At 43.2% G+C, this 24,694-nt stretch overlaps 1 protein-coding gene across 5 annotated transcripts in view; it reads right to left on the minus strand.

Annotated features, from left to right (window-relative positions):
* Positions 1-24,694, minus strand: part of akap6 (A kinase (PRKA) anchor protein 6) — a 467,239-nt gene that overhangs the window by 307,886 nt on the left and 134,659 nt on the right. For all 5 annotated transcript variants that reach the window (XM_078562838.1, XM_078562835.1, XM_078562834.1 and 2 more), the window contains exons 4-5: positions 7,086-7,208; positions 4,235-4,331 (exon numbers count right to left, since the gene is read on the minus strand). In XM_078562838.1, the coding sequence (XP_078418964.1) occupies positions 4,235-4,331; positions 7,086-7,208 (220 nt within the window). The remainder of the gene's footprint in view (positions 1-4,234; positions 4,332-7,085; positions 7,209-24,694) is intronic.

A 24,694-nucleotide genomic window follows, 5' to 3' on the forward strand; every position in this document is an offset into this window, starting at 1 on the left:
CATGGACAGGATGGGGACAATGAAGGTGTGTCTGAGAGAGTGAATGATGATGTCCCTTGATCTGGCAGTGAAATCCCTGTGGATGCGTGGTGGATTTGTGATTGTGTGAGTTGAGAGTGGTGAGAGGAGTAACTTACCCTGTCAGAACGGAGGAGATAATTCATCCTCTTGCGGTGCTGGGTGGCTCTCCTCTTTTGCAGGGCATTGGTGTTGACCACCGCTGCCACTGCCTCCAAAGCCGGATTGGTGATGTTGCTACCCCTCCTGCAGCCAAAGTGAGGATAGAGAACATCACTTCAGGCCTCCATTGCATCCAAAAGGCTCTCGAGGGGCAGGTAATAAAACCTGGGGCCATGACTTCCACGCAGCAGTCCTGGGCTGGGGTGTGCGCACAGCTGCACTTTAAGTATGGCGCCTGGAGTGATGAAGCAGCGAGGTGATGGCTTGGCCAGCGAATGAGAGCCTGCCCGCCATCGAAATGCCATATTTCCCGGGAATGCATAATTAATGCGGCGGGATTGGGACCATACGGCGCGAGAAGCCATCATTGCGGCCGGTGAGTTAAACTTCGTTTTTCCCACCCGCTACCACACTTGGTGCAAATCTGGGACAATTCTGCCCCTATATCAATGATCTGGATGTGGGGACCAAACGTAATATTTCCAAGACAGCTCCTAGCTTGTACCCTTTACTGCAATTTGTAAATAGTTCTAAGAACCAATAAAGACTTATGGTTAACCTACGTGTGACTACGAAGACTTCTTCAGGCCTACCGAACTGTAACCAAAACCCTACAACAGCCTACAAATATGCCATTTTTCAATTGATTAATACAGGTTTGGACTGTAGATTGCTTCATGTAGCAGATAGTTCCTAAATCAGATTGGAAAGGCCCAGTGGTATAAAAGCTTCATGCTGAATTAACTTTCCTTTCAATGGGACCATGCCTATTCCAGGTGTTGATGTGGGTCTTCATAGAGTAGATGGTGCAACTCTGTGACAGTTGTTCTTGTAAAGTGGAGGCAGTAAAGATGTCTTCTGATAGGTTCAGGTAAGTAAGGAGGTTTCTACAAATGCAGATTCCAGGATAGTGATAGGTGATATGTACAGTTGCAGTTTCAGGTGTGAGCAAGCATGAACTCGTCTGTACCAAGACCCATTTTCATCAGTTAATCCAATATGATTTAAAATGTCCACTGTATCTCCTGCCAACGCAAGATGGCTGTGCGGATGGCTGCCGATACCTGTTTGTGTATGCGCACTTGTCAGCGCATGTGCAGAATCTAATGACATCATTTGCAGGAGACACAAATCCACCCTCATAAACGATGACAACTTCTTTTTGGCAGTCTTCAAACATAATAACGCATCTTATTTCATTGCCTGCGTATCCCCAAAATGATTCATACTACAAAAAAAAACATAGCACAATCGGGTTGACCATCCATCTCAACTAATTAAATGGCTGGTCTGAAATTTCAAGCAATTGCATGCTTCCTGAGCCCCCTGGCTGGTGGGCACTCAGGGTGCAGCCATTTCCCTGTCTCTGTCTCCTGCTTTCTCTCTCCCCCCAGTTATTTCTTTTGAATTTTCATCTTTTAATAAATTTCTAAAAAGACACCAATGTGATGTGTCATTTTATTTGGGGGTTGGAAGTGAGGATGGACAGACTGAGTGGGTCCCATTTGCTACTTGCTCTTTCCAGCCCTGTCTGTGAGGTTTGGCATGAGCTGTGGATGGAAGGGTTTGTTAAAAGTGTTAACTTGATGCTGCCTCTGCTGTAATATTTGCGATTCCAGGGCCAGTGATGACTGCATATAAGCCCACTACACATTGTCCCTATAAAGTTGGCGGCCCGGCGTACAACTATGCATGTGCAGCATTGGCAGTGAACACAGCCTTAAATGCCAGCAGTAATGTTTAAAACATTGGGAGAAACACAACCACAAAAAACACAAGAAATAGGACCAGGAATAGATTACACAACCTTCTGCACCATTCAATACGATCAATGCTGATATTCAGCTTCAACTCTTTTCCTCCTGCTCCCCACATCCATCAATTCCCCAAGAGACCAAAAATCTGTCTATCTCAGCCTTAAATATATTCTTAAATACACTTAAATAAAGTGGAGCATCCACAACCCTTTAGGGCAGAGAATTCCAAAGACTCACAACCCTTTGAGTGAAGAAATTTCTCCTCACCTCAGTACTAAATGCCCTTCCCCTTACCCTGAGACTGTGCCCCCTTGTTTTAGATTCCCCACCCAGGGTAAACAACATCTCAGTATTTACCCTGTCAAGTCCCTTCAGAATCTTGTATGTTTCAATGAGATCACTTTTCATTCTTCTAAACTGCAGAGAATATAGACCCCATTTATTCAGCCTTTCATCACTGGACAACCTTCTATCCCGAGGGCCAAGCTAATTAAGAAAAAAATCATGGGATGTGGGCGTTGCTGGCAAGGCCAACATTTGTTACACTTTCCTAATTGTCCTTGAACTGACTGGAGTGCGAGGCCATTTCAGAGGGCAGCTAAGAGTCAACCACATTGCTGTGGGTCTAGAGTCATGTAGGCCAGACCAGGTAATGATGGCAGATTTGCTTCCCTAAAGGAAGGTAGTGAACCGGATAGGTTTTTAACAACAATTGACGATAGCTTTCAATTCTAGATTTTATTAATTGAATTTAAATTCCACCAACGGCCGTAGTGGGATTTGAATCCATGTGTCCCTAGAGCATTAGCATGGGCTTCTGGATTATTAGTTTAGTGACACCACTATGCCACTGTCTCCCCTTAATAAACCTAATGAACTTTCGCTGTACTGCGTCCAATGCAAGCATACCATTCCTTAAGTACGGAGACCAAATCTTCACAAAGCATTTCAGGTATGGTCTCACTAAAGCCCTGTATAATTGCAGCAAGACTTCTTTATTTTTGTACTCCAATCCCCTTGCAATAAAAGCCAACATACCAGTTTCCTTCCTAATTGCTTGTTGCACCTATATGCTAACTTTCTGTATTCCTTGTGTTAGGAACAATGTATAATTTTTAAGTTGAACATATATTTGTGTGTTAAGTAAGGTAAAAAGGCCTCCAGTTTCATTTAGGTTTTGTTTGTGAACCTTGGTGCTGGGAAATCTGGATGGACTCCTGACTGAAAGTCAGGTTTTTTGGGTTTGTTGATGTAGGTACATTTGTATTGAGGTTTGACAACCCCTGAAGGTAAAGAGATGGGTTAAAAGATTATTGATTGTGGGGAGGAAAACATAAAGTAGAAAAAGACTTTACTGTTGCCTAGTGACAGTGGACCAGGGCCACAGACTCAGAGAAAAGACAGAAGAAAGAGTTCAGTGTGGGCCACAGAGTGAAGATAGGGATTTTCAACCATAGAACCATAGAATAGAACCCTCTGGGAAGAAAACATTACAAGGTTATTGGGACAGTAGTTGACTGGATAGTCAGTTATAGAACTCAGTAAAATGATCAGTTTAGCAGAGGTGCTACTGGAAGACCAAGTTTAAAGTGTGGATTTTGGGTGTCTCGGGGAAGAGTTATGAGTTAGGTGAAAAGCTTCGAGTGAATGCTCAGAAATTCATTGGAAGAAAACAGTTTGCAGCTGTGCCGGTCCCAAGTGAGAAGCCTTTGTGTGTCCAACTAGTGGTAACTCTTCATTGGTTTATATGTCCGTAAAGATATTGCTGGGGTATAGGGATAGTGTAAATTTGAAGTGTCTTGTTGTGCTTGTATTGAGATCTTTCCAGCCTTTTCATCTGGTGTAATAGAGTTAATTTTTCTTGTTTAATAAATATTTTGTTTTTAGTGTTAAAAGTTCAGCAGCAGACTCCTGTGAATTTGTTCAGTAACTTTCCTCCACAGTTTCTAAAAAATGTTAGGACCTATCAAGCCAGGTTTCACTCTGGGATCAGACCTGTCCAGTATTAACATCAGCTGGGATTGTAACACTTGTACGAGTACACCCAAGTCCCTCTGAACATCAACCTATTGGAAAATCAGGCCAAATGAAAACTTGGTCGAGACCTGATTTTCCAATCTTCTCGCCATCAGAGAGGCTTGATGCCATAAGTGAAATCTCAGAAAATCGGCAACATACAAATGCCTCAAGCAAAATTGCATCTATGTGTCACCAACAAATTAAATGTGACTTGCTTAAATAAAGAAAGGAAATTGTGACAATCTGTTATGATATCTTTATTTGCTTCAGGGACTCACCTGACTTGTGCCATTCAATGAGCTCCAGAAGATGCTGTCCTTCTTCCACCACAGCATCTTTAAGTGCACAGTGACTGTCTACATTGAGTTTAAAACTCTGCAAAAAAGGAAATCATGTCACCTCAATTAGGAGAAAAATTATGTTTGAAATTAATAACTTTTCTCCACAGAAAACAGTTTCATAGAATTTTTTTTCCAGTTGTTCCATCCTGTCACAAAGGTCACGCCAGAGTTTTGAATCCACGATTCTTTCAATATCCTGTTCACATAACAACCTTCCATTTCTTAGCAGGCTATTTGATTGTTGAAGACAACACAGACAAGTCTGATCCTGTCCTCATCCAACATGCTTTCCAGGGTGTAATGGAGAAATGACACTGGACAATCAGAAACAAGAACCCTGAATGATTTCCCTGCCCTCTCCAGTCCTGACTACACTGAGACCGATTATCATGCCCCCATTTTTGCCCAGGGTGAAGTTTGCTAACTCAGTACCAACTTTAGTTTCAAACATGGATCTCAATGACCCAGTTCCAAAGTAGGAGTTGCATTGCTCACCAAACCACGGTGGAACACAAACCTAACAAACTAAAAATATGACTCCAAAAAGGCTCTGTTCTGGCAGTATAATGCTACCAAAATTGGATGGGTGGGGTTAGATATTTGATGAAGAACCTAGTTATTCTTGGTCTCTGCTCTCTTTTTGCATTCGCCCCTTTTGTGTTGGTTCACAAAAGAGGTCAAAGGACCGGTGGAATGACATCAACAATTCTCCCCCAACTCTTGGTCAGACCACACCTGGAGTATTGTGCCTAGTTTTGGTCTCCTTACCTAAGAAAGGATATACTTGCCATAGAGGGAGTGCAGCGAAAGTTCACTGATTCCTGGGATGGCAGGATTGTTGTATGAGGAGAGATTGGGTCAACTAGGCCTGTATTCATTGAGTGTAGAAGAATGAGAGGTGATCTCATTGAAACATATAAAATTCTGTCAGGGATGGACAGACTGGATGCAGGGATGATGTTTCGTCTGGCTGGGGGGTGGTCTAGAACAAGGGGTCACATTCTCAGGATACGGGGTAGGTCATTTAGGACTAAGATGAGGAGAAACTTCTTCACTCAGAGGGTGGTGAACCTGTGGAATTCTCTACTATAGAAGGCTGTGGAGGCCAAGTCACTGAATATATTTAAGAAGGAAATAGATTTCTGGACTCTAAAGGTGTCAAGGGGTATGGGGAGAGAGCAGGAGCATGGGGTTGAGATAGAGGATCAGCCATGATCATATTGAATGGCAGAGCAGACTTGAAGGGCCGAATTACCTACTCCTGCTCCTATTTTCTATGTTTCTATGTGTAAGGCACCATAAAAAAAAATCAACTGAAGTCACATAACTATGCTCATTAATGCCCATGAAGAACATATTGACACATTGTCTGATAGTTCTGCAGCTGAAGGTGTGCAGGGCATGACTGTTTAAATAAAGTTGTGATAACTTGAAAGTCATGTCAGCTAATCCTCATGGAAAGGTTTCTGATCACAGTCTTGCATACAGCAGACAATCTTTGAATATCTAATTGCAGATAACTGAAGAGGAACATTGGCAGAGTCATGGTCATCTGACCACACTCTCAACCAAGGAAAGCTGTGCATCAGAGGTCCAAAAGAACTCTAAAAAAATTAAACAGAAATTAAACAGATTAAATGTTTATTTACAGAAACTATGTATATTTACATACATATATACATAGACATCCACACATACCCCTATCTCCATTCTAGTTACTGCATTTGTCAATCAATATAAAACGTTGTATCTCTGGATCTGAATTTCACTAAGTGCTGAATGTATGATTCCAGATTTTTAATTTATGACTATAATTAGATAGATTTATAAACATTATGCTTGCATTGGTGATTAATTTAATAAGCACACAAGCAATTAATTATAACTTGACTTTTGATCTAGTCAGATAATCCTGAGGAAGTGCAGCGTGAAATAAAAAATAAATGGCTTGCACACTGACTTAATAATAAAGTGGTTTCACAAAACCTAACGTTGCTGAATGCTGCAAAATAGTATTTTTGACAGAGGAGAGCACACTTGTGAAATAAACCTTTCAATAACAACAGCCATATTGACAGGTCACTGCTGAAGCTTCCATAAACAATGTCTATATCCATGGCCAGATACTGAGCATGTTCCCTGACATTAATTAAAGAGCAATTGTTATCACACAAAAAATAATTTACCTTTAGGATGAAGAAGAACTTTTGCACAATTTAATTTTATTCTTTCAAAAGTTTGCTCTAATTTGTCCTATAATGATATAATAAAGTTGAATAACTCTTACTAATAGATCAGATTAATCCCTGAGATTTACGCAGGATGACAATCAGGAATGAAACCCTCCTAAACCAGAGTTGCTGAAATCAATTAAAGCCCATTCTGGATGATATCAACACACACCATGATTTTATACTCACTGGATAAACTCCAACAAGGACCCCTCATGTAATAAACATTTTGCATTATAATTTAATTTAATCAAAATACATCCTTGCATTTAGTAGAATGTGTGGTGCTATTATGATTAAAATAATGCAAGGTTCTTCCTCCTCAATGTCTAAGAGGTTTGGCACTTTCATGAAGAAAGTGCTTCTTTACATTAGATATTTTTATACAGCAGTCAAGTGCATAAGCCGTTACATCAAAAAGTTTTAAAATATATCTTTATATAAAAGGGTACTAGGTGGTGAAGTATTGTAATGCCATAGTGTTGAATCCCTAATATGTTTGATAACTTACTTAACTAAGTTCTGGTAATATGAGACTTCAGGAGCTTATACCTTACCAAATGGGTTTCCAGGTAAAGCTTCAGGCTGCATGTATCAGCTTTGGGGGGTGTCCAGTTTTCAGTTGTTTCCATGGCTTCAAACAACCAACGAATCAATTCATCAAGCTTATTTACAAAGCCCTGAAGAAACAGGAGTAATTTAAAAAGAAATTAGTTATTAAATTGAACTGAACTTTACCCTTTGCAGAGAATGATAATTTCAAGGTTGCTGACTGAATAACGATCACTATTTATTGGTGATGTCAGACATTAAACTATTTCCCTTTTGTTCGTCTTTCTGTGATAAGATAAAATCACCCTTTTAATGAGTGATCTAAGTGATAAAACCTTTTGAAAAGTTATGACCATGCAGAAAATAGAAAACAAGACAAGTCACAGCGGTGATTAGTTATAAAAGTGTTTCAATGTTTCATACATTATTAAATATTTCCATTACTACTGGAAACTTTACAAATAGTAGTAAATGTCTGGAGTTTGCAGAATGTTTTCATTTAGTGTGACTTCTTTCATAGCCCATCACTGCTCCTTATCATCTTGTTCTGATGTTCTTCTTAGTTTTTAACATCTACCCCTTCCTACTTTAAAGCAAACAGAAATCTTACAATTTCTGATATTTCTAGTGAGATCAACCAGGTGCACATGTCCCCTCAGTGTCAGTATGGTTCAGTTGGCAGCATACATGCTCTTGAGGCAGAAGGCTGTGTATTCAGGACCCACTCTTGAACATAATCGAGGCTGACATTTCAGTGCTGAGGGCATGGTGCATTGTCAGAGATATAGTGTAATATGCCGGGGTTGTGGCCAGGGAGGTGGGGGGAAATGGGGGAATGGTGCAATTTTAATTCTTGTTACTCAGCATAAATGGGGCAGCAGTGGCCTAAACATTGTATATTTTCACTTTCCTCCTGCTATCTTAGATAAGCCCTTGAGATGGGCAACCAATGTGCTTGCCTGATCCAGGTGAGAAGCCATTTATAATATAAAAATCAGAGTCCCATGACATACATGACACATTTGGAGCTCTGCCCACACATTCTCCATTTGTAGTTAAAATTGGCCCTAAGATGCTCATGTCACTATTCAAAGTAGAGCAGTGAGCTCTCATGGTATCAATGTCAACTTTGTACTTCAACCAACCCCACCGAAAAAAGGTTATCTGATCATTCATCTCATTTGTGTTTGTAAAACCTTGCTCTATGAAAATTGCTACAATTGTCTACATAAAATCAATGGCTATACTTCAGAAGTAATTAATTGGTTTGAAAAGCTTTAAGACATTGCAAATATCTAACAAGATGCAACTTCTCACCATAACAGGTATTATAATTTGCCATGAAGGGACAAAGACTTGGCCTAATCCTAAACCTCTTCAATACTTAAAATGCAACAACATCATTTTGCCCATATCAGCGGGCAACAGTTATTATGGAGTAGAGCTCTGGGGACAATTGGCAAAACGCACCCAAAATGGCACTAGTTTCGAGACGTGTTTATTTTTCTTGACTTTTCAAACTCATTACATATCACTGAACATAAATCCTGCCATGGAACAACACACATTCAGATTCAACTGAGAATGGGTTTAATCACAAAAAATAAGCATAATGAATCAGCATATCAAGAGAATGAAAATGACTTTAAAAAAATATGCAGAACCAGTTACTAACTATATTGGAGTACAGTAGTTAATTTCTTAATTTACTAAGAAATTAAGAAAACATTGAACCAGATCTTCTGGTCTCTGGATCAGAGACTGAACGTACAACCCTAGATTCATGCCGAGACCCTGTGGAAGTCCTGGCACGCTAACCTCTGTGAGAATTTCCCTGCTCCCCGGGACCCTCCGCCAAAGTCTTAGATTCTGAGTTGGAGTCAGATATCTCGGATAGTTCCGACGCACTTACCTGAATAATTATCCAAGAAACGATGCACAGATTGAAGCCTAGTCTGGGTAACTACAGATATGACCCTCCAATCACTCATACTAATAATACCACCCCCCTCTCGACCCCTGACTGCTCCCTGATCACCTGACCCCGACTATCCCCCGACCCGACCCGACCCTTCCCTTCCCTTCCTGACCACACTAACCCCTACCACCCAACTACCGCCCGCCACCAGACTAACCACACCTCCCGACCAGACCTGACTACCCCATCCCGATTCAGCCCGACTACCCCCCCAACCTATCTACCTACCTACTCACCTACCTACACACTTCAACCACCTACCACCTTACCCACTTGCTACCGTACTCACCTGCCTCCTCACCCATTTGCCGACTCTACCCAATCACCTACTTACCCATTCACTAACATTCATCCACTCACCCACTTATTAATATTCACACTGGACCTTTAAACTTACCATATAGCAGCTAGCGCTATAAAAAAAGAGGCAGTGCCCTGTCTTACCCTCGACACTGTGGCGCTGTGATGGAGTTGTCTGAGGGATGCTGTGCATTTCTGGAGAAGCCAAGCTCAGAAAACCCGGCAAGAAATGCAGAGCAACATCGGGGTATGGAAAGGTTTAGAGTGGCAATCAGATGATGATTGCCATTTTGTGGAAGATCTGGAGTATTATATTATAGATTTAAAAGCCTGCCTATTAGTGCCATTGCACCTCAAATAAATACATAATTTTAAAACAAAAATAAAAATACCTGGAAAAACTCAGCAGGTCTGGCAGCATCTGTGGAGAGGAACACAGTTAATGTTTCGAGTTCGTATGACTCTTCAACAGAACTAGGTAAAAATAGTATAGAGGTGAAATATAAGCTGGTTTAAGGCAGCGGGGGGGCGGGGGGGGGGGGGGTGTGTGTGTGTGTGTGTGTGGGACAGGTAGAGCTGGATAGAGGGCCAGTGATAGGTGGAGATAGCCAAAAGATGTCATAGACAAAAAAACAAAGAGGTGTTGAAGGCGGTGATATTATCTAAGGAATGTGCTAATTAAGGGTAGAAAGCAGGACAAGCAAGGTACAGATAGCCCTAGTGGGGGTGGGGTGGGGTGAAGGGAAGGGATCGAAATAGGCTAAAAGGTAGAGATAAAACAATGGATGGAAATACATTTCAAAATAATGGAAATAGGTGGGAAAAGAAAAATCTATGTAAATTATTGGGAAAAAAAAGGGGGATCGGAAAGGGGGTGGGGATGGAGGAGAGAGTTCATGATCTAAAATTGTTGAACTCAATATTCAGCCCGGAAGGCTGTAAAGTGCCGAGTCGCAAGATGAGGTGCTATTCCTCCAGTTTGCTTTGAGCTTCACTGGAACAATGCAGCAGGCCACGGACAGACATGTGCGCATGAGAGCATGGTGGAGTGTTGAAATGGCAAGCGACAGGGAGGTCTGGGTTATGCTTGCGGACAGACTGAAGGTGTTCTGCAAAGCGGTCACCCAGTCTGCGTTTGGTCTCTCCGATGTAGAGGAAACCACATTGGGAGCAACGAATGCAGTAGACTAAATTGAGGGAAGTGCAAATGAAATGCTGCTTCACTTGAAAGGAGTGTTTGGGCCCATGGACGGTGAGGAGAGGGGAAGTAAAGGGGCAGGTGTTGCACCTTCTGCAGTTGCATGGGAAGGTGCCGTGGGAGGGGGTTGAGGTGTAGGGGGTGATGGAGGAGTGGACCAGGGTGTCCCGGAGGGTACGATCCCTGTGGAATGCCGCCGGGGTGGGGTGGGGTGAAGGGAAGATGTGTTTGGTGGTGGCATCATGCTGGAGTTGGCGGAAATGGCGGAGGATGATCCTTTGAATGCGGAGGCTGGTGGGGTGATAAGTGAGGACAAGGGGGACCCTATCATGGTTCTGGGAGGGAGAGGAAGGTGTGAGAGCGGATGCGTGATGCGTGGGAGATGGGCCGGACACTGTTGAGGGCCCTGTCAAGCACCGTGGGTGGAAAACCTCGGTTAAGGAAGAAGGAAGACATGTCATAGGAACTGTTTTTGAAGGTAGCATCATCAGAACAGATCCGACGGAGGCAGCTGATATTTCACCTCTTTTCTATTTTTACTTAGTTCTGTTGAAGAGTCATACGGACTCGAAACGTTAACTGTGTTCCTCTCCGCAGATACTGCCAGACCTGCTGAGTTTTTCCAGGTATTTTTATTTTGGTTTTGGATTTCCAGCATCCACAGTTTTTTTGCTTTTTACATAATTTTAAAAGCCTCCTCAAAGGGCATAATTAGCAGAAATTCACAATGGTGATTAAGCTAGGGACGTGGCCAGTTTTGTGCACAGTGCCTGCTTTCAGCATGATGTGTTTTAAAATAGCACAGAAGTTCATGGAAATGCAAGTTATGCTGAATGTAATTTGTGCTTGAAATTCCATAATCTTTCACATTAGTTTTACTAATTTCACATGAATTGCACTGAAAAAAAATCACATGGAGCAGAAACTCCAAATCATTTCTATACTAAGCAACATTTTTTTTCAATGCTTATTTTCAATGAATCTTGTGCTCCTCATGGTGAGGGCTGTCCATATAAGGAAAGGGGCAGTTCCTTATTTCAGGCCTTCGGCACCAAATATTTCCAAGTATCGCATTGTTAGATGCAGACTGACGTTTCTTCTATTGTGCACCAACTCAGCCACAACCACAGAAAGTCGTTGTTACTAGTCCATCGCAGCATTTTGTATTTCTCACGTGGAGTTAGCTTGTGCCTTCTCTAAGTAATGATTATTAATTTAGTTCTAAGTTGCAAACATGTGTCAAATTAGGGATAGTTTTAGACTGTGACACCATGCCCACACAGGATTAGGCTCAAACTATCCAAAGTCACTTCTTTTGGATTGAAATATACATCAGGCATATGTTTCATCTTACCCGTCAAAGCTGAACTGAACTTAAATCCCAGGGGTAAAATAACAACCACTTAATTTGTGAATATTTTCAAAGCAATTTTCATATTTTTCTCTGAATTAGTGAATCTTTTTTATTTGGTTCTTGCCAGTTCTGCACACCTTTGATTCCAATTCTATCAATCTTCCTGGCTACTCATTCAGGCTAAACCTACCATTCTGTTGGCTTGAGGATACATTTTTAACACCATATCTGAACACCATATCTAGTCAGTCATTAAACTGCTTTTTTCTATTCATGGCAGAATTGCCTCCTTACAGACTTAGTTCCATACTGTTAAACTTGTCATCCATACCTTCATCACCTCAAGGATTTATTTCTCTGGTGTTTACCACCTCTACCCTTTATAAATTTCAGCTAATTCAGAAATTATGGCTGTTCCAAAACAAGGTCCTATATTCCTGTCAATCGCATCACTTATATTCAAAAAAAAAGTTGATGAAAGATAGAACTAGAACCAATCATTACTCAGTCTAACATTTACAGAATGAAATATTACACCTAACCACATCCCAGTTTGACTGAGTGCATTTTTAAATCTGCTCAAGTGAAACTCTAATTAATGCCCTTCACCTGTATATAATTAAACACATTTTAAATACAATTAACATAATTCTCATCAAATTCCATTATTTTCTCATGCTAACAACTTGATTTCAAGATTTAAATACCCTTGCCCCACCTTCAGTCTGTAGTCTTTGCTCTTCCAAGTTTGGTTTGCTATCAGCTCCCTGCCCAGCATCAGGGGCTGGTCTTTCAGCCATCATGCCCTTGGTTTCCAAATTCTCTTCCTAAACCACTTTTCTTTGATACCTCTCTCCCAATCTTCAATAGGCTATTAAAAAATGTAACTCCTCAATTGTGCCTTAATTTTCCCTCACTCCCCACAAATTCCTTCACTTCCTGCTTGATTTTCATCACTACCCTTTGGAAAATGCTCCAACATTCTATTAGCTGAGGAGTGATGTATAAAATTTCATTATTGTTGTCAATTTTAACAAAACCTAAGATTAAAAATAATAAATGTGCAACACTGCATGTGACTTGTAATGCAATGACATAATTATAATTACAGATCTCTCACCTGCTTGCAAGAAATGTGGCCATGGTGTTATTTTCCGCTCCTTTATTTATTAAACAATATCTTAAGGATTTTTTTCTTATTTGATTTCCTAAGTAAATGTAATTTTGTTTTAACTTGCCATAAAAGAAGAGCTATAGCATCAATGCTTCTTTCAAAATTACAGAATTAGTATTAATTTAACAAATTTTATTTTGTACATTTCATTGAATTTATATATTTTTGTATAATTGGTGAATGTTGGTACTATCATCAGCGCATAGAGGCTAACTACTGAGCTGAGCAATGTGAGAGTTAAATTATGATTAAATTCCTTCTTTAATCAAGAGCCGTACTACCATAATATTTCACCTTGTGCTGCATTCCGTAACCATAACATATGCTAACTAGTTAGTAACTAACTTTCTGGTTCAGTAAGTCTTAATTTGTAGAGCAAATTAAAAAAATGAAATCTTCAGACATCCATGACTTTGTTAAATATGATTAAAATAACAACCACAGCATATGTGTGAATCAGACAGTTGGTAACGCTATTTCACACTGGCTGGCATTTAACTCTCGTACTGAGTTGAACGAATACTTCACATCCTTCTTCACCCAAGAGAATGAGGACGAAGGTATCAAACTTGAGGAGAGAGACTGCAAGGTTCTTAAGCAAATTGATATAGGGAGTGACAAGGTATTGGAGGTGTTGGCAGGCTTAAAAGTGGACAAATCTCCAGGTCCAGATGATTTGTGTCCCAGACTGCTGAGGGAGGCAAGGGAGGAAATCGCAGGGGCTCTGACCCAAATTTTTAATTCCTCTCTGGCCACGGGGGAGGTGCCGGAGGACTGGAGAACAGCTAATCTGGTTCCGCTATTTAAGAAGGGTTGTAGAGATAAGCCAGGGAACTACAGGCCAGTGAGTCTCATGTCATGGTAGGGAAACTATTGGAGAAAATTCTGAAGGAGAGAATCTATCTCCATTTGGAGAAGCATGTTTGATCAGGGATAGTCAGCATGGCTTTGTCAGAGGGAGGTCATGCCTAACAAATGCACATGGGTAATTTGATAAGATGGATTCAAAATTAGCTTAGTTGTATGAGACAGAGGGTGATGACAGAAGGATGCTTTAGTGACTGGAAGCCAGTGTCCAGTGGCATACCACAGGGATCTGTGCTGGGTCCCCTATTACTCATCATTTATATAAACAACATAGATGACTATGTAAGGGGTAGGATTAGTAAGTTTGCGGATGACACAAAGATTGGCCGGGTGGTTAACAGTGAGGTTGAGTGTCTTGGGCCACAGGAAGATATAGACGGGATGGTCAAATGGGCAGATAAGTGGCAGATGGAATTTAACCCTGAAAAGTGTGAGGTGATACACTTTGGAAGGAGTAATTTGCAGGAACTGACTGCATGGTAGAGCACAAATTTAATCAGTGTTTGCCATGTCAAGCAACCACAATATCAAACCTTTGCGATTCACTCGAGATATTGGAACTACTTCCATCAACCCTCATTGTTGCACATCCTATGCACACATGTCTATCTGAGCTACCCCGCAGAGCTAATGATCAATATGTACGTGAATGCAATCTAGAACATAAGGAACGTATGAGAGTAAATGCAGAGTGACACATGAAATTCAGAACAGAAAATGCTGGAAAAACTCAGCAGGTCTAACAGCACCTGTGGAGAGAACAACAGAGTTAACGTTCTGAGTCCATATGACTCTTCTTCAGAGTTAAAGAGAAGTAAAAATGTGATGAAATTTATAAAAACAAAAAACTGCGAAAATGTGATGAAATTTATACTGTTTAAGGGAGGGTGGGGCAGGTGAAGCTGGATAGAAAGCCAGCGATAGTTGGGGGCAAAGGAGAGACTGACAAAGATGTCATAAACAAAAGGACAAAAGAGATTTTAATGGTAGTGGTAAGGGCTAAAGGTGGTGTTGGTAGTGGCATTAAGGTAAGAAAGCAGGATGTGATAATAGCAGGACAAGGGTAAGCACTCTGGAAAGAACAACATGAACAAGTGACAGATGGCCCTTGTGGGGGTGGGGTGGGGGGAGGGGAGGGTGGTGGGGACAAAAGATCGAAAATAGGATAATAGATGAGGATAAAACAAGGAATAAATGAATAAAAATGAAAATAAATAAAAATAAGTGGATAAAAAATTTAAAAATAAAAATGAATATTGAAAAATGGGGGTAAAAAGGGGTTAGGATAGAGGACTGAGTTCATGGTCTGAAGTTGTTGAACTCAATGTTTAGTCCGGAAGGCTATAAAGTGCCTAATCGGAAGATGAGGTGCTGTTCCTCCAGTTTGCGTTGGGCTTCACTGGGACATTGCAGCAGGCCAAGGACGGACATGTGGGCAGGAAGAGAGCAGGATGGCGTGTTGAAATGGCAAGTGACAGGAAGGTCTGGGTCATGCTTTCGGACAAACTGAAGGTGTTCCGCAAAGCAGTCACCCAGTCTGCGTTTGGCCTCTGCAATGTAGTGGAGACTGCATTGGGAGCAGCGAATGCAGTGGACCAAATTGAAGGCGCAGCTTCACCTGAAAGGAATGTTTGGGCCCTTGAACAGTGAGGAGGGAGGAGGGAAAGGAGCAGGTGTTGCACGTTCTGCGATTGCATGGGAAGGTGCCGTGGGAATCCATCCAGGATTACAGGTATCTCTGGGATATACAACATTCCTCGGACTGCTGTTCTCGCTGCGTCCTGAGATCTACACTCAGTGCCATGCTCCGCCATATAAACACACTTGACCTCTCTCTCCAGCAGCACCGACTCACTCTATCTCAAAGCTGTTCTTGTCCCCAGTTTCATTTCATTCTTTGTCTCATCCACCACCTTAACAAGAAACTTTGTCTCTTCCTTTCAGGTGCTAAGAAACGCAAGCTCCAACAACTTATTGATACCAACACCCATCCAGGACTCTCCACCCCTTCCATCCCTCTGACCCCATCCTGTCTTCTAATCCCAGCCCTTGCCGTGTATTCACCATAACCTCTGACCTTCCCCTCTCTGATGCTGAATGTTCAGTACTGAGCAAAGGATTCAGTTGCATAGCCTTATGCCTTCACCTCAATGAATTTCACGCTCAGCACGATGCTGAGCTCTTCTTCTGCCGCTTTCATCTCCGTGCTCACTTCTTTGGGCAGGACTCCTCCCCGCAATGGATCCTTTCACCCGCCTCCAGTATTCTCCCTCCACCTGGACCCCTCCCTCTGGCCTCTTACTTGCTCTTGATCTTTTCATTGAGAACTGTTGGTGTTGACATTGGCCATCTCAATTTCTCTGCTCCTCTCACCCACTCTAACCTGTCTCCTTCTGAACTTGCTGCACGACGTTCCCTTAGGTCCAACCCTGGCTTTGCTATCAAACCTGCCGACAAGGGTGGTGCTGTTGTTGTCTGGCATACTGACCTTTACCCTACAGAGGCTGAGTGCCAAATCTCAGATACCTCTTCCTACCTTCTCCTGGACCATGACTCCACCACCGAACATCAAGCCATTGTTTCCACGACTGTCACTGACCTCATCTCCTCTGAGATCTCCTCTCCACAGCTTCCAACCTCATAGTCTCCCAAACCCACACAGCCCGCTTCTACCTCCTACCCAAAATCCACAAACAGGACTGTCCTGGTACACCGATCATGTCAGCCTGTTCCTGCCCCACAGAACTCATTTCTTCTTATCTTGACTCCGTTCTCTCTCCCCTTGTCCAGTGCCTTCCCACCTACATCTGCAATTCCTCTTATACCCTACGTCATATCAATAATTTCCAGTTCTCTGGCCCTAACTGCCTCCCCTTCACCATGGACGTCCAAGTCCTCTACACCTCCATCCCCCGCCAGGATGGTCTGAGGGATCTCTGCTTCTACCTTGAATAGAGAACCGAACAATCCCCATCCTCCACCACTCTCTGTCTGGCTGAACTTGTTCTCTCACTGAACAATTTCTCCTTTAACTCGTCTTACTTCCTCCAAATTAAATATGTGGCTATGGGTACCCGCATGGGCCCCAGTTATGCCTGTCTCTTTATGGGGTATGTGGAACATTTCTTGTTCCAGTCCTACTCAGGCCCCCTGCCACAACTCTTTCTTCGGTACATCAATGGCTGTTTTGCTGCCACTTCATGTTCTTGTCTGGACCTGGAAAAATTTATCAATTTTGCTTCCAATTTCCACCCCGGCATTACTTTCACATGGTCCATCTGCGACACTTCCCTTCCCTTCCTTGACCTCCCTGTCTCAATTTCTGGTGATAGACTGTCCACCAATATTCATTACAAGTCCACCGACTCCCACAGCTACCTCGACTACAGCTCCTCATACCCTGCTTCCTGTAAGGACACCATCCCATTCTCTCAGTTCCTTCGCCTCCGTCGCATCTGTTCTGATGATGCCACTTTCAAAAACAGTTCCTCTGACATGTCTTCCTTCTTCCTTAACCGAGGTTTTCCACCTACGGTGATTGACAGGGCCCTCAACCGTGTCCGGCCCATCTCCCGTGCATTCGCCCTCACACCTTCCTCTCCCTCCCAGAAACATGATAGGGTCCCCCTTGTCCTCACTTTTCACCCTATCAGCCTCCACATTCAAAGGATCACCCTCCACCATTTCCGCCAACTTCAACATGATGCCACCACCAAACACATCTTCCCCTCACTACCCCCCCTTGTCAGCGCTCCATAGGGACCATTCCCTCTGGGACACCCTGGTCCACTCCTCCATCATCCCCAACACCTCATCCCCCTCCCACGGCACCTTCCCATGCAATCACAGAAGGTGCAATACCTGCCCCTTTACCTCCTCCCTCCTCATCGTCCAAGGGCCCAAACACCTTCCTTTCAGATGAAGCAGCGCTTCACTTGCACCTCATTCAATTTGCTCTACAGCATTCGCTACTCCCAATGCGGTCTCCTCTACATTGGAGAGACCAAACGCAGACTAGATGACCACTTTGCAGAACACCCTCGGTCTATCCGCAAGCATGACCCAGACCTTCCTGTCACTTGCCATTTCAACATACCATCCTTCTCTCATGCTCACATGTCTGTCCTTGGCCTGCTGCAATGTTCCAGTGAAGCCAAGTGAAGTCCAATGCAAACTGGAGGAACAGCACCTCATCTTCCGATTAGGCACTTTACAGCCTTCTGGACTTAACATTGAGTTCAACAACTTCAGACCATGATCTCTCTCCTCCATCCTCACCCCTTTTTTCAATATTCATTTTTATTTTTCATATTTTATTTTTTAGCCATTTATTTTTATTTATTTTCATTTTTATCTTTTATCTTATTTTTGATCTTTTTTCCCCACCACCGTCCCCTCCTTCCACCCCACCCCCACAAGGGCCAACTGTCACTTGTTCATGTTGTTCTTTTCAGAGCGCTTACCCTCATCCTGCTATTATCACATTCTGCTTTCTTACCTTAATGCCACTATCAGCACCTCCTTTAGCCCTTACCACTACCATTAACACCCGCTTTGTCCTTTTGTTCATGACATCTTTGTCAATCTCTCCTTTGCCCCCACCTATCGCAAGCCTTCTATCCAGCTTCACCTGCTCCATCCCACTTAAACAGTATAAATTCCATCACATTTTTACTTCTCTTTAGCTCAAAGAAGAGTCATACGAACTCGAAACATTAACTCTGTCTTCCTCTCCACAGATGCTGTTAGGCCTGCTGAGTTTTTCCAGCACTTTCTGTTTTTGTTTCAGATTTTCAGCATCCACAGTATTTTGCTTTTATCTTAACATGGGAGTCAATGGTGTAGTGTTTTTTTTTGCTGGACTAATAATCCAGAGACTCAGGGTAATGCTTTGGGGACTAGGGTTCAAATCTCACCATGGCAGATGGAATTAAATAAAAATCTGGAATTAAAAGTCTAATGATCATGGAATCATTTTTGATTGTTGTAAAAACCCATCCGGCTCACATTAGGGAAGCAAATCTGCTGGCCTATATGTGACTCCAGGCCCACAGCAATGTGGTTCCAGAATTCCAGAATCCTATTCTTTTCCCAGTATTAAGTTACAAGGGGATGCTCATATTCTGCAAGGTGCAAAAGAAATTTAGCACCCAAGAGCTAGATGGTTCATGTTTTATATTTCAATTGATGCAATTTATTTTTGATGTGCATCATAAGCCTGAATAAGATAAGTCAGTGCTTCTTATTGCAGATTGATTCACTCAATAATAACCCTATCTGTATGTAAAAGATACAAAACAATACAATTGTGTAGATCGTGATACAACTGATTTGTGCTTTTAATACGGGATAAAAAATTACATTTTTATTGTCCTTGAAAGGACAATTATTCTTCAAAGCTGCAGCACATTTTCTTCCAAAATTAAATAATAGCACAAGAAGGGAGAAGCTGAACAGCAAAAAAAAAATCAATATACTGTCAACATAATTGGCAAAGGCAGCTTATAAATAATGAAGACAACTTGTAGAAAGCAGAGTGGTTTTCAAATCGTTTTGGTCGTCAACGTTGTACAATAAATACAATGAAATTCGGACCCATCACTGCTTTCATTTTCATGCATTTGATGTATCTATTTGATGAGTAAAATCTATGCTGATTCCTGTTTAATGAACAGCAGCAAACAAAAATATTTAAATTATACATAGCTGAAAGGGACTGAAAAGATCTGATTTGACATTTCATTCAAACTTTCAAAAGTACAGTTAAATACTTCTATAGAACCATAAAATGATATAGCATAGAAGGTCATTTGGCCCATCTTGCCTGGGTTGGCTCTTTGAAAGAACCATCCAATTAATCCCACTCCCCTGCTCTTTACCCATAGCTCTATAATTTTTTTCTCTGCACGTATTTATCCAGTTCCCTTTTGAATATTACGATTGAATCTTTTTCTGTCACCCTTTCAGGCTTCCTGATCTCAACAACTCAGTGTGTAAAAAATGTTTTCTCGTGTTACCCCTTTTGCCAATCAACTTAAATCTGTGTCTTCTGATTACTAACCCTTCTGCCATTTGAAACAGTTTCTCTTCATTTACTCTATCAAAACAACTGATGATTTTGAATAATTCGATCAAATCTCCTCTTTACCTTCTCTGCTCTAAGGAGAATAAACCTAGCTTATCCAATCTCTTCACATAGCTGAAGTTCCTCATCCCTTAAACCATTCCAGTAAATCTCTTCTGCACTCTCTCCAAGGTCTGGACATCCTTCATAAAGTGTGGTGTCCAGAAATGAACGATATTCATTTGAGGCCTATCAGATGCTTTGTAAAGTTTTCGATTAACTTCCTAGCTCTATAACTCTCATCATCACCATCGTATGTTCTCTACCCAAAGGCAGGACCTGTGCCAGTTTTTTTTCAATTTCCAATACATTCCTTCAATTCTCACTCCATCCAGCATTGATATTCTCTTCCTCCCTCCTCTTTTTTCCTTGAAATCTTCCCTCCATAATGTCTCTTACTAGTCTGTTTCCTCTTAAAATGTGCCCTGTCCAGTCGCTCTGCATTTTCCTAATTACGTTCAACAAATTTCTTTGTCCGTTTACTCTGGTCAGCATTTCATCATTTGTCACTTTTTCTGTCCAGCTGATCTTTTCCATTCTCCTCCAAACCCACATTTCAAAACTATTTGGCAAATTAGTCTCCTCTTTCCATAAGGTTCAAGTCTCACATTCATACAAACAAACACTCCAAATCAAGCTCTTTACAAGTCACTTCTTGAGTTGCTTGTTCAGCTTTCTGGCTAGCAACTGTCTCTTTCCCATTGCTATCCTTGTTCTTATTTCTTTATTGCACCTTCCGTCTGCTGTATTCTAAACCAGGCCGAGTGAAGCAGCGCGTGGTGTGTTGGCTCTGCTGCCCCAAGTAGTGGCAACCAGTTTCTGTATGAGATTGACTCTAGTCTTTGTTCTGAACTGCCACCATTTTCTGAGATTGGGTCCCTCTGTCTTGGACTCTAGACATGGGATTTGGTTCTTAGACAGACTGCAGACATACTCTGGTTTCAGCTTAACACTTCTTTATTAGTGCTTCTTCTAAACAGGTTACAGAATAGGCACATAGCTCTTAGGCACGATTCTAACCTGTTTCTCTCTCTCTCTTTCTCGAGAGCGAGAGAGTCCAACACAAGACTGTCTAGTGTCAGTGGTACATCGTCATCTACATCATACATTAGCATATCCCATCTGTTAACCCTTTATATGACACCTCCCCCAAGTATACTATCCTACATTTTGACAACCATATGAAATTATGGGATTTTCTGTCCCTGCCTGCAGCGGGCGTTTAGGTGGGCGACAGCAGAAAATATCGTGAGATCGGAAAAATCAATTTACCAGCATGGTAAAAACAGTCCGCTCCAGCTGTCACTGGCGGGCCACGTTTCCTACCGTGGCATGTTGGGAACATCATTTTAATACATTTGCATCTCATTGTAAGAGCTGCTTGCCACAATTATTCCCCCCATGCTGGATCAAGAGGGTATGTCGGAGTCCAATTAGAACAACATGTTTCACAACAGGATATAAGCAATGTGCACCTGGCGACCTGCACTTCGCTCGTAACTTTGAGATTCATTCGCCTACCTTGCATCAGGCAGCGCTCGCGGCAACTCAGACTCAGTGCCAGGCGTCGCAGGCAGCACTACATCGCTTTCAGGAGGGTGCCAGAGGCAAGTCTCTACCTGCCAGACCAGCCGGTAAGGCAGGTGTGGCTTTTAATGTGCTGCAGGGCAAGGGCTCCACTGGGAGTTAAGAGTCAGAAAGGTTGCACTCAGACATATGACTGGGGGGAGGGGTGGGGGGAGAGGGGGGTGGGGGGTGGTAGTGGTGGTGGAGGAGGGGAAGTATCCTCAGTGCCAGGATGGGGAGAGAGTCATTATCCCTAGAACATGGTGAGGTAGATGTGCCTGTGCTGTGTGTGGACCTCATCCCTCCCCATCTTGAGGCTATCGCACAGTCTGACATATACTGCACCCTCCCCCCCCACATTTCTGACACCTTTGAATGTCCCCCACAATACCTTTTCCCCATCTGAAGCCTACAGATGCGGTGGCATCCTCAGTGCCAGGATGGGGACAGAATCACATCAGCTACTTTGGGCCAGAATAGGAGGATCGTTGAGTGAAGAAGCACTTCAATGTTGATCTTGCAAAGACTGTCCTTGTCCCAGTCCAGGCAGGGGGAGGGTATGTCAGTCTAGTCTTAGTCGTGCCCAGGATGTTGTGCGCAGGGCATTGTCATAACATCATGTGTGTTGGTCCAGAGGGTTTCAGGCATCATATTGGGCTGCAGATGGCACACTCAGTCAGGGGAAGCATCTGCAGGCTTCAGATGCGGGACATTCAAGGGTGTCAGAATTGGGGAGGGTGGTGTATGTCAGACTGTGCAAGTATCCTTAAGATGGGGAGGGGTGAGGTCCCCACACAGCATAGGCACATCTACCTCGCCATGTTCTAGGAGTAACAAAGGGACATCCACCACAGTCATGATGGGATCAAGGAATACAAGGGGAGGATTGCGAGGTTCTTGGAGGGAGGGAAACCTGAACATTAAGCTCCTGCAGCACAATAGGAGGGATTTCCACACTCACACAGGTAGGGTCCAATCTGGTCTGGCATTGAGAGTTCAGCACCTCCATCTTCTAACCTGCAATGATGGCGCAGTGCAAAATTAAAATGAGGTGATCCTCTGCTGGTGAGGGCTCTGAGGGCCGACTGGAGGGCAGGTTAATACACTGAGGGGGCCAATTAAAGGGGCACTGAACTGAACTGTGCATTCCCAAAATGAGGAGAGATGTTCGGAGCCTTTCAATGAAAATGCAGGAAATCAGGAAAGTGAAGCTATGATGTTCTTTCATGCAAGAATAATCATGCAAAGTGGCACTAATCGATCTCCTTGCATTAACCCCTTGTTCGTAGCATGGAGATTCCCCACAGCGATAACGCACTGCAGAGCAATTGGGTAACTGGAAAAGCTTCAGAAGCGTGCTATAATTGTAGCGTTGGCGGCTTCATAGAAGAGAAGCCTCAGGCCCCCATCAAATAATCTCAGTTCCTGACTAACCATTTTCCCTCATGCATATTCCAAAGAATGTGGTATTAGAGTGCAGTGAATGAGGGTCCAAGCACCTGGCCAAAGCAATCTCATAGCAGCCAGTCATGTAAAGGAGGGCAGGGAGTGGGGAAGGCGCACCTTGAAATGAACACTGCACTGGCCTGGATTTTTGGGGTGATTAGTTTCCGACGCTGGAACAAAGCCCTTGAACACACATTTACTGATGAGTCATTGACAGAAATAGGACCTTTGCAAGCTGATGCTGACTCATGTTGGTCTCTCATTGATGCTGCAGAGAGGAGACCATCAGAAAGATGGAGTCTGGATTAATTGCTGCCTGCATCATCGCGTCCAGGCAGGGGAGAAAGAGAAGATTGTGACAGCGGCACCAGGCTCGCCAAACAGAGGAGCGAAACCCTCAAGACCAAGGGGCATCAGGGCCTCCTCAGAGGATATAGAGGATGAGGCTCACAGGGGCGTCATGTATATGCACCTCACAAGACCGAGGGTGTGCACAACTCACTTGTCTTATCTACAGATGAGTGAGAGATGCCGACACCTCCGCATGTCCAGGGATCTGGTGACACAGATTTGCCACATACTGCAGGAATTGGCGCCATGGGGACTGGGAGGGCATCTATAGCCACTGGCTGTGAAGTAACTGCCACACTAAACTTCTACATGAGTGGCTCCTTCCAGGGCTCTACTGAAAACCTCTGCAGGATCCCTCAAGTGTCCACGCACAAATACATACATGAGGTGACAGACACTCTTGTTGCCAAGACCCACAATTACGTCAACTTCAATAGAGACCAAGCAAGCCAGGACATCAGAGCAGTGGGATTTTCAGCAATTTCCAGATTCCCACAGGTGCAGGGTGCCATCGACTGCACTCACGTGGCTATAACAGCTCTTTAGCAACGGACACTACAATACATAAACAGGTAAGGCTTCCACTCACTCAATGTACAGCTGGTCTGCGACCATCAGAAGCCTATCATGCAGGTCTGTGCCAAATACCCAGGAAGTGTCCACAACTCATACATCTTGAGTATATCACAGATCCTGGACATCTTCAAAGGACCACACAGGATCCTGGGCTTGCTTCTTGGTGACAAAGGGTACCCACAAAGGATGTGGTTCATGATGCTCATACGGCGCCCTCAGACTCCTGCAGAGAGAAGGTACAATGAGGCTCAGGCCTCTACCCGAGCATTTGTGGAGCAGACCACAAGCATCTTAAAGATGTGATTCGGATGCCTGGACAGATCTAGCAGAGCTCTTCAGTACACTCCCCAGCACACCTCACAGATCATCGTGGCTTGCTATGCACTGCACAACTTGGTGCTACAAAGGAGGGAGGACCTGCCAGATGCTGACATGAAGGAGCTGCATGACTCCTCTGATGAGAAGGGCATTGAAGGGGTGAGGGCATTGAGTTCAAGGAAGCCCAGGCTGTAGGGGAAGAGGCCATAGCACGGGCCAGATGAGGCAGGCATGTGCGTGAGGCCCTCATAGCCACCAGATTCCATGAGCAGGATGATGAGTTGCACTGAGTACCCTCTTGGACAAATGCCCTCCATCACTGGCCAACTTAGCACCAGTGTTGCTATTCCTCTCATTTCAAC

The sequence above is a fragment of the Cetorhinus maximus genome, chromosome 18 (genome assembly GCF_964194155.1).
Source record: "Cetorhinus maximus chromosome 18, sCetMax3.hap1.1, whole genome shotgun sequence".
NCBI lineage: Eukaryota > Metazoa > Chordata > Chondrichthyes > Lamniformes > Cetorhinidae > Cetorhinus > Cetorhinus maximus.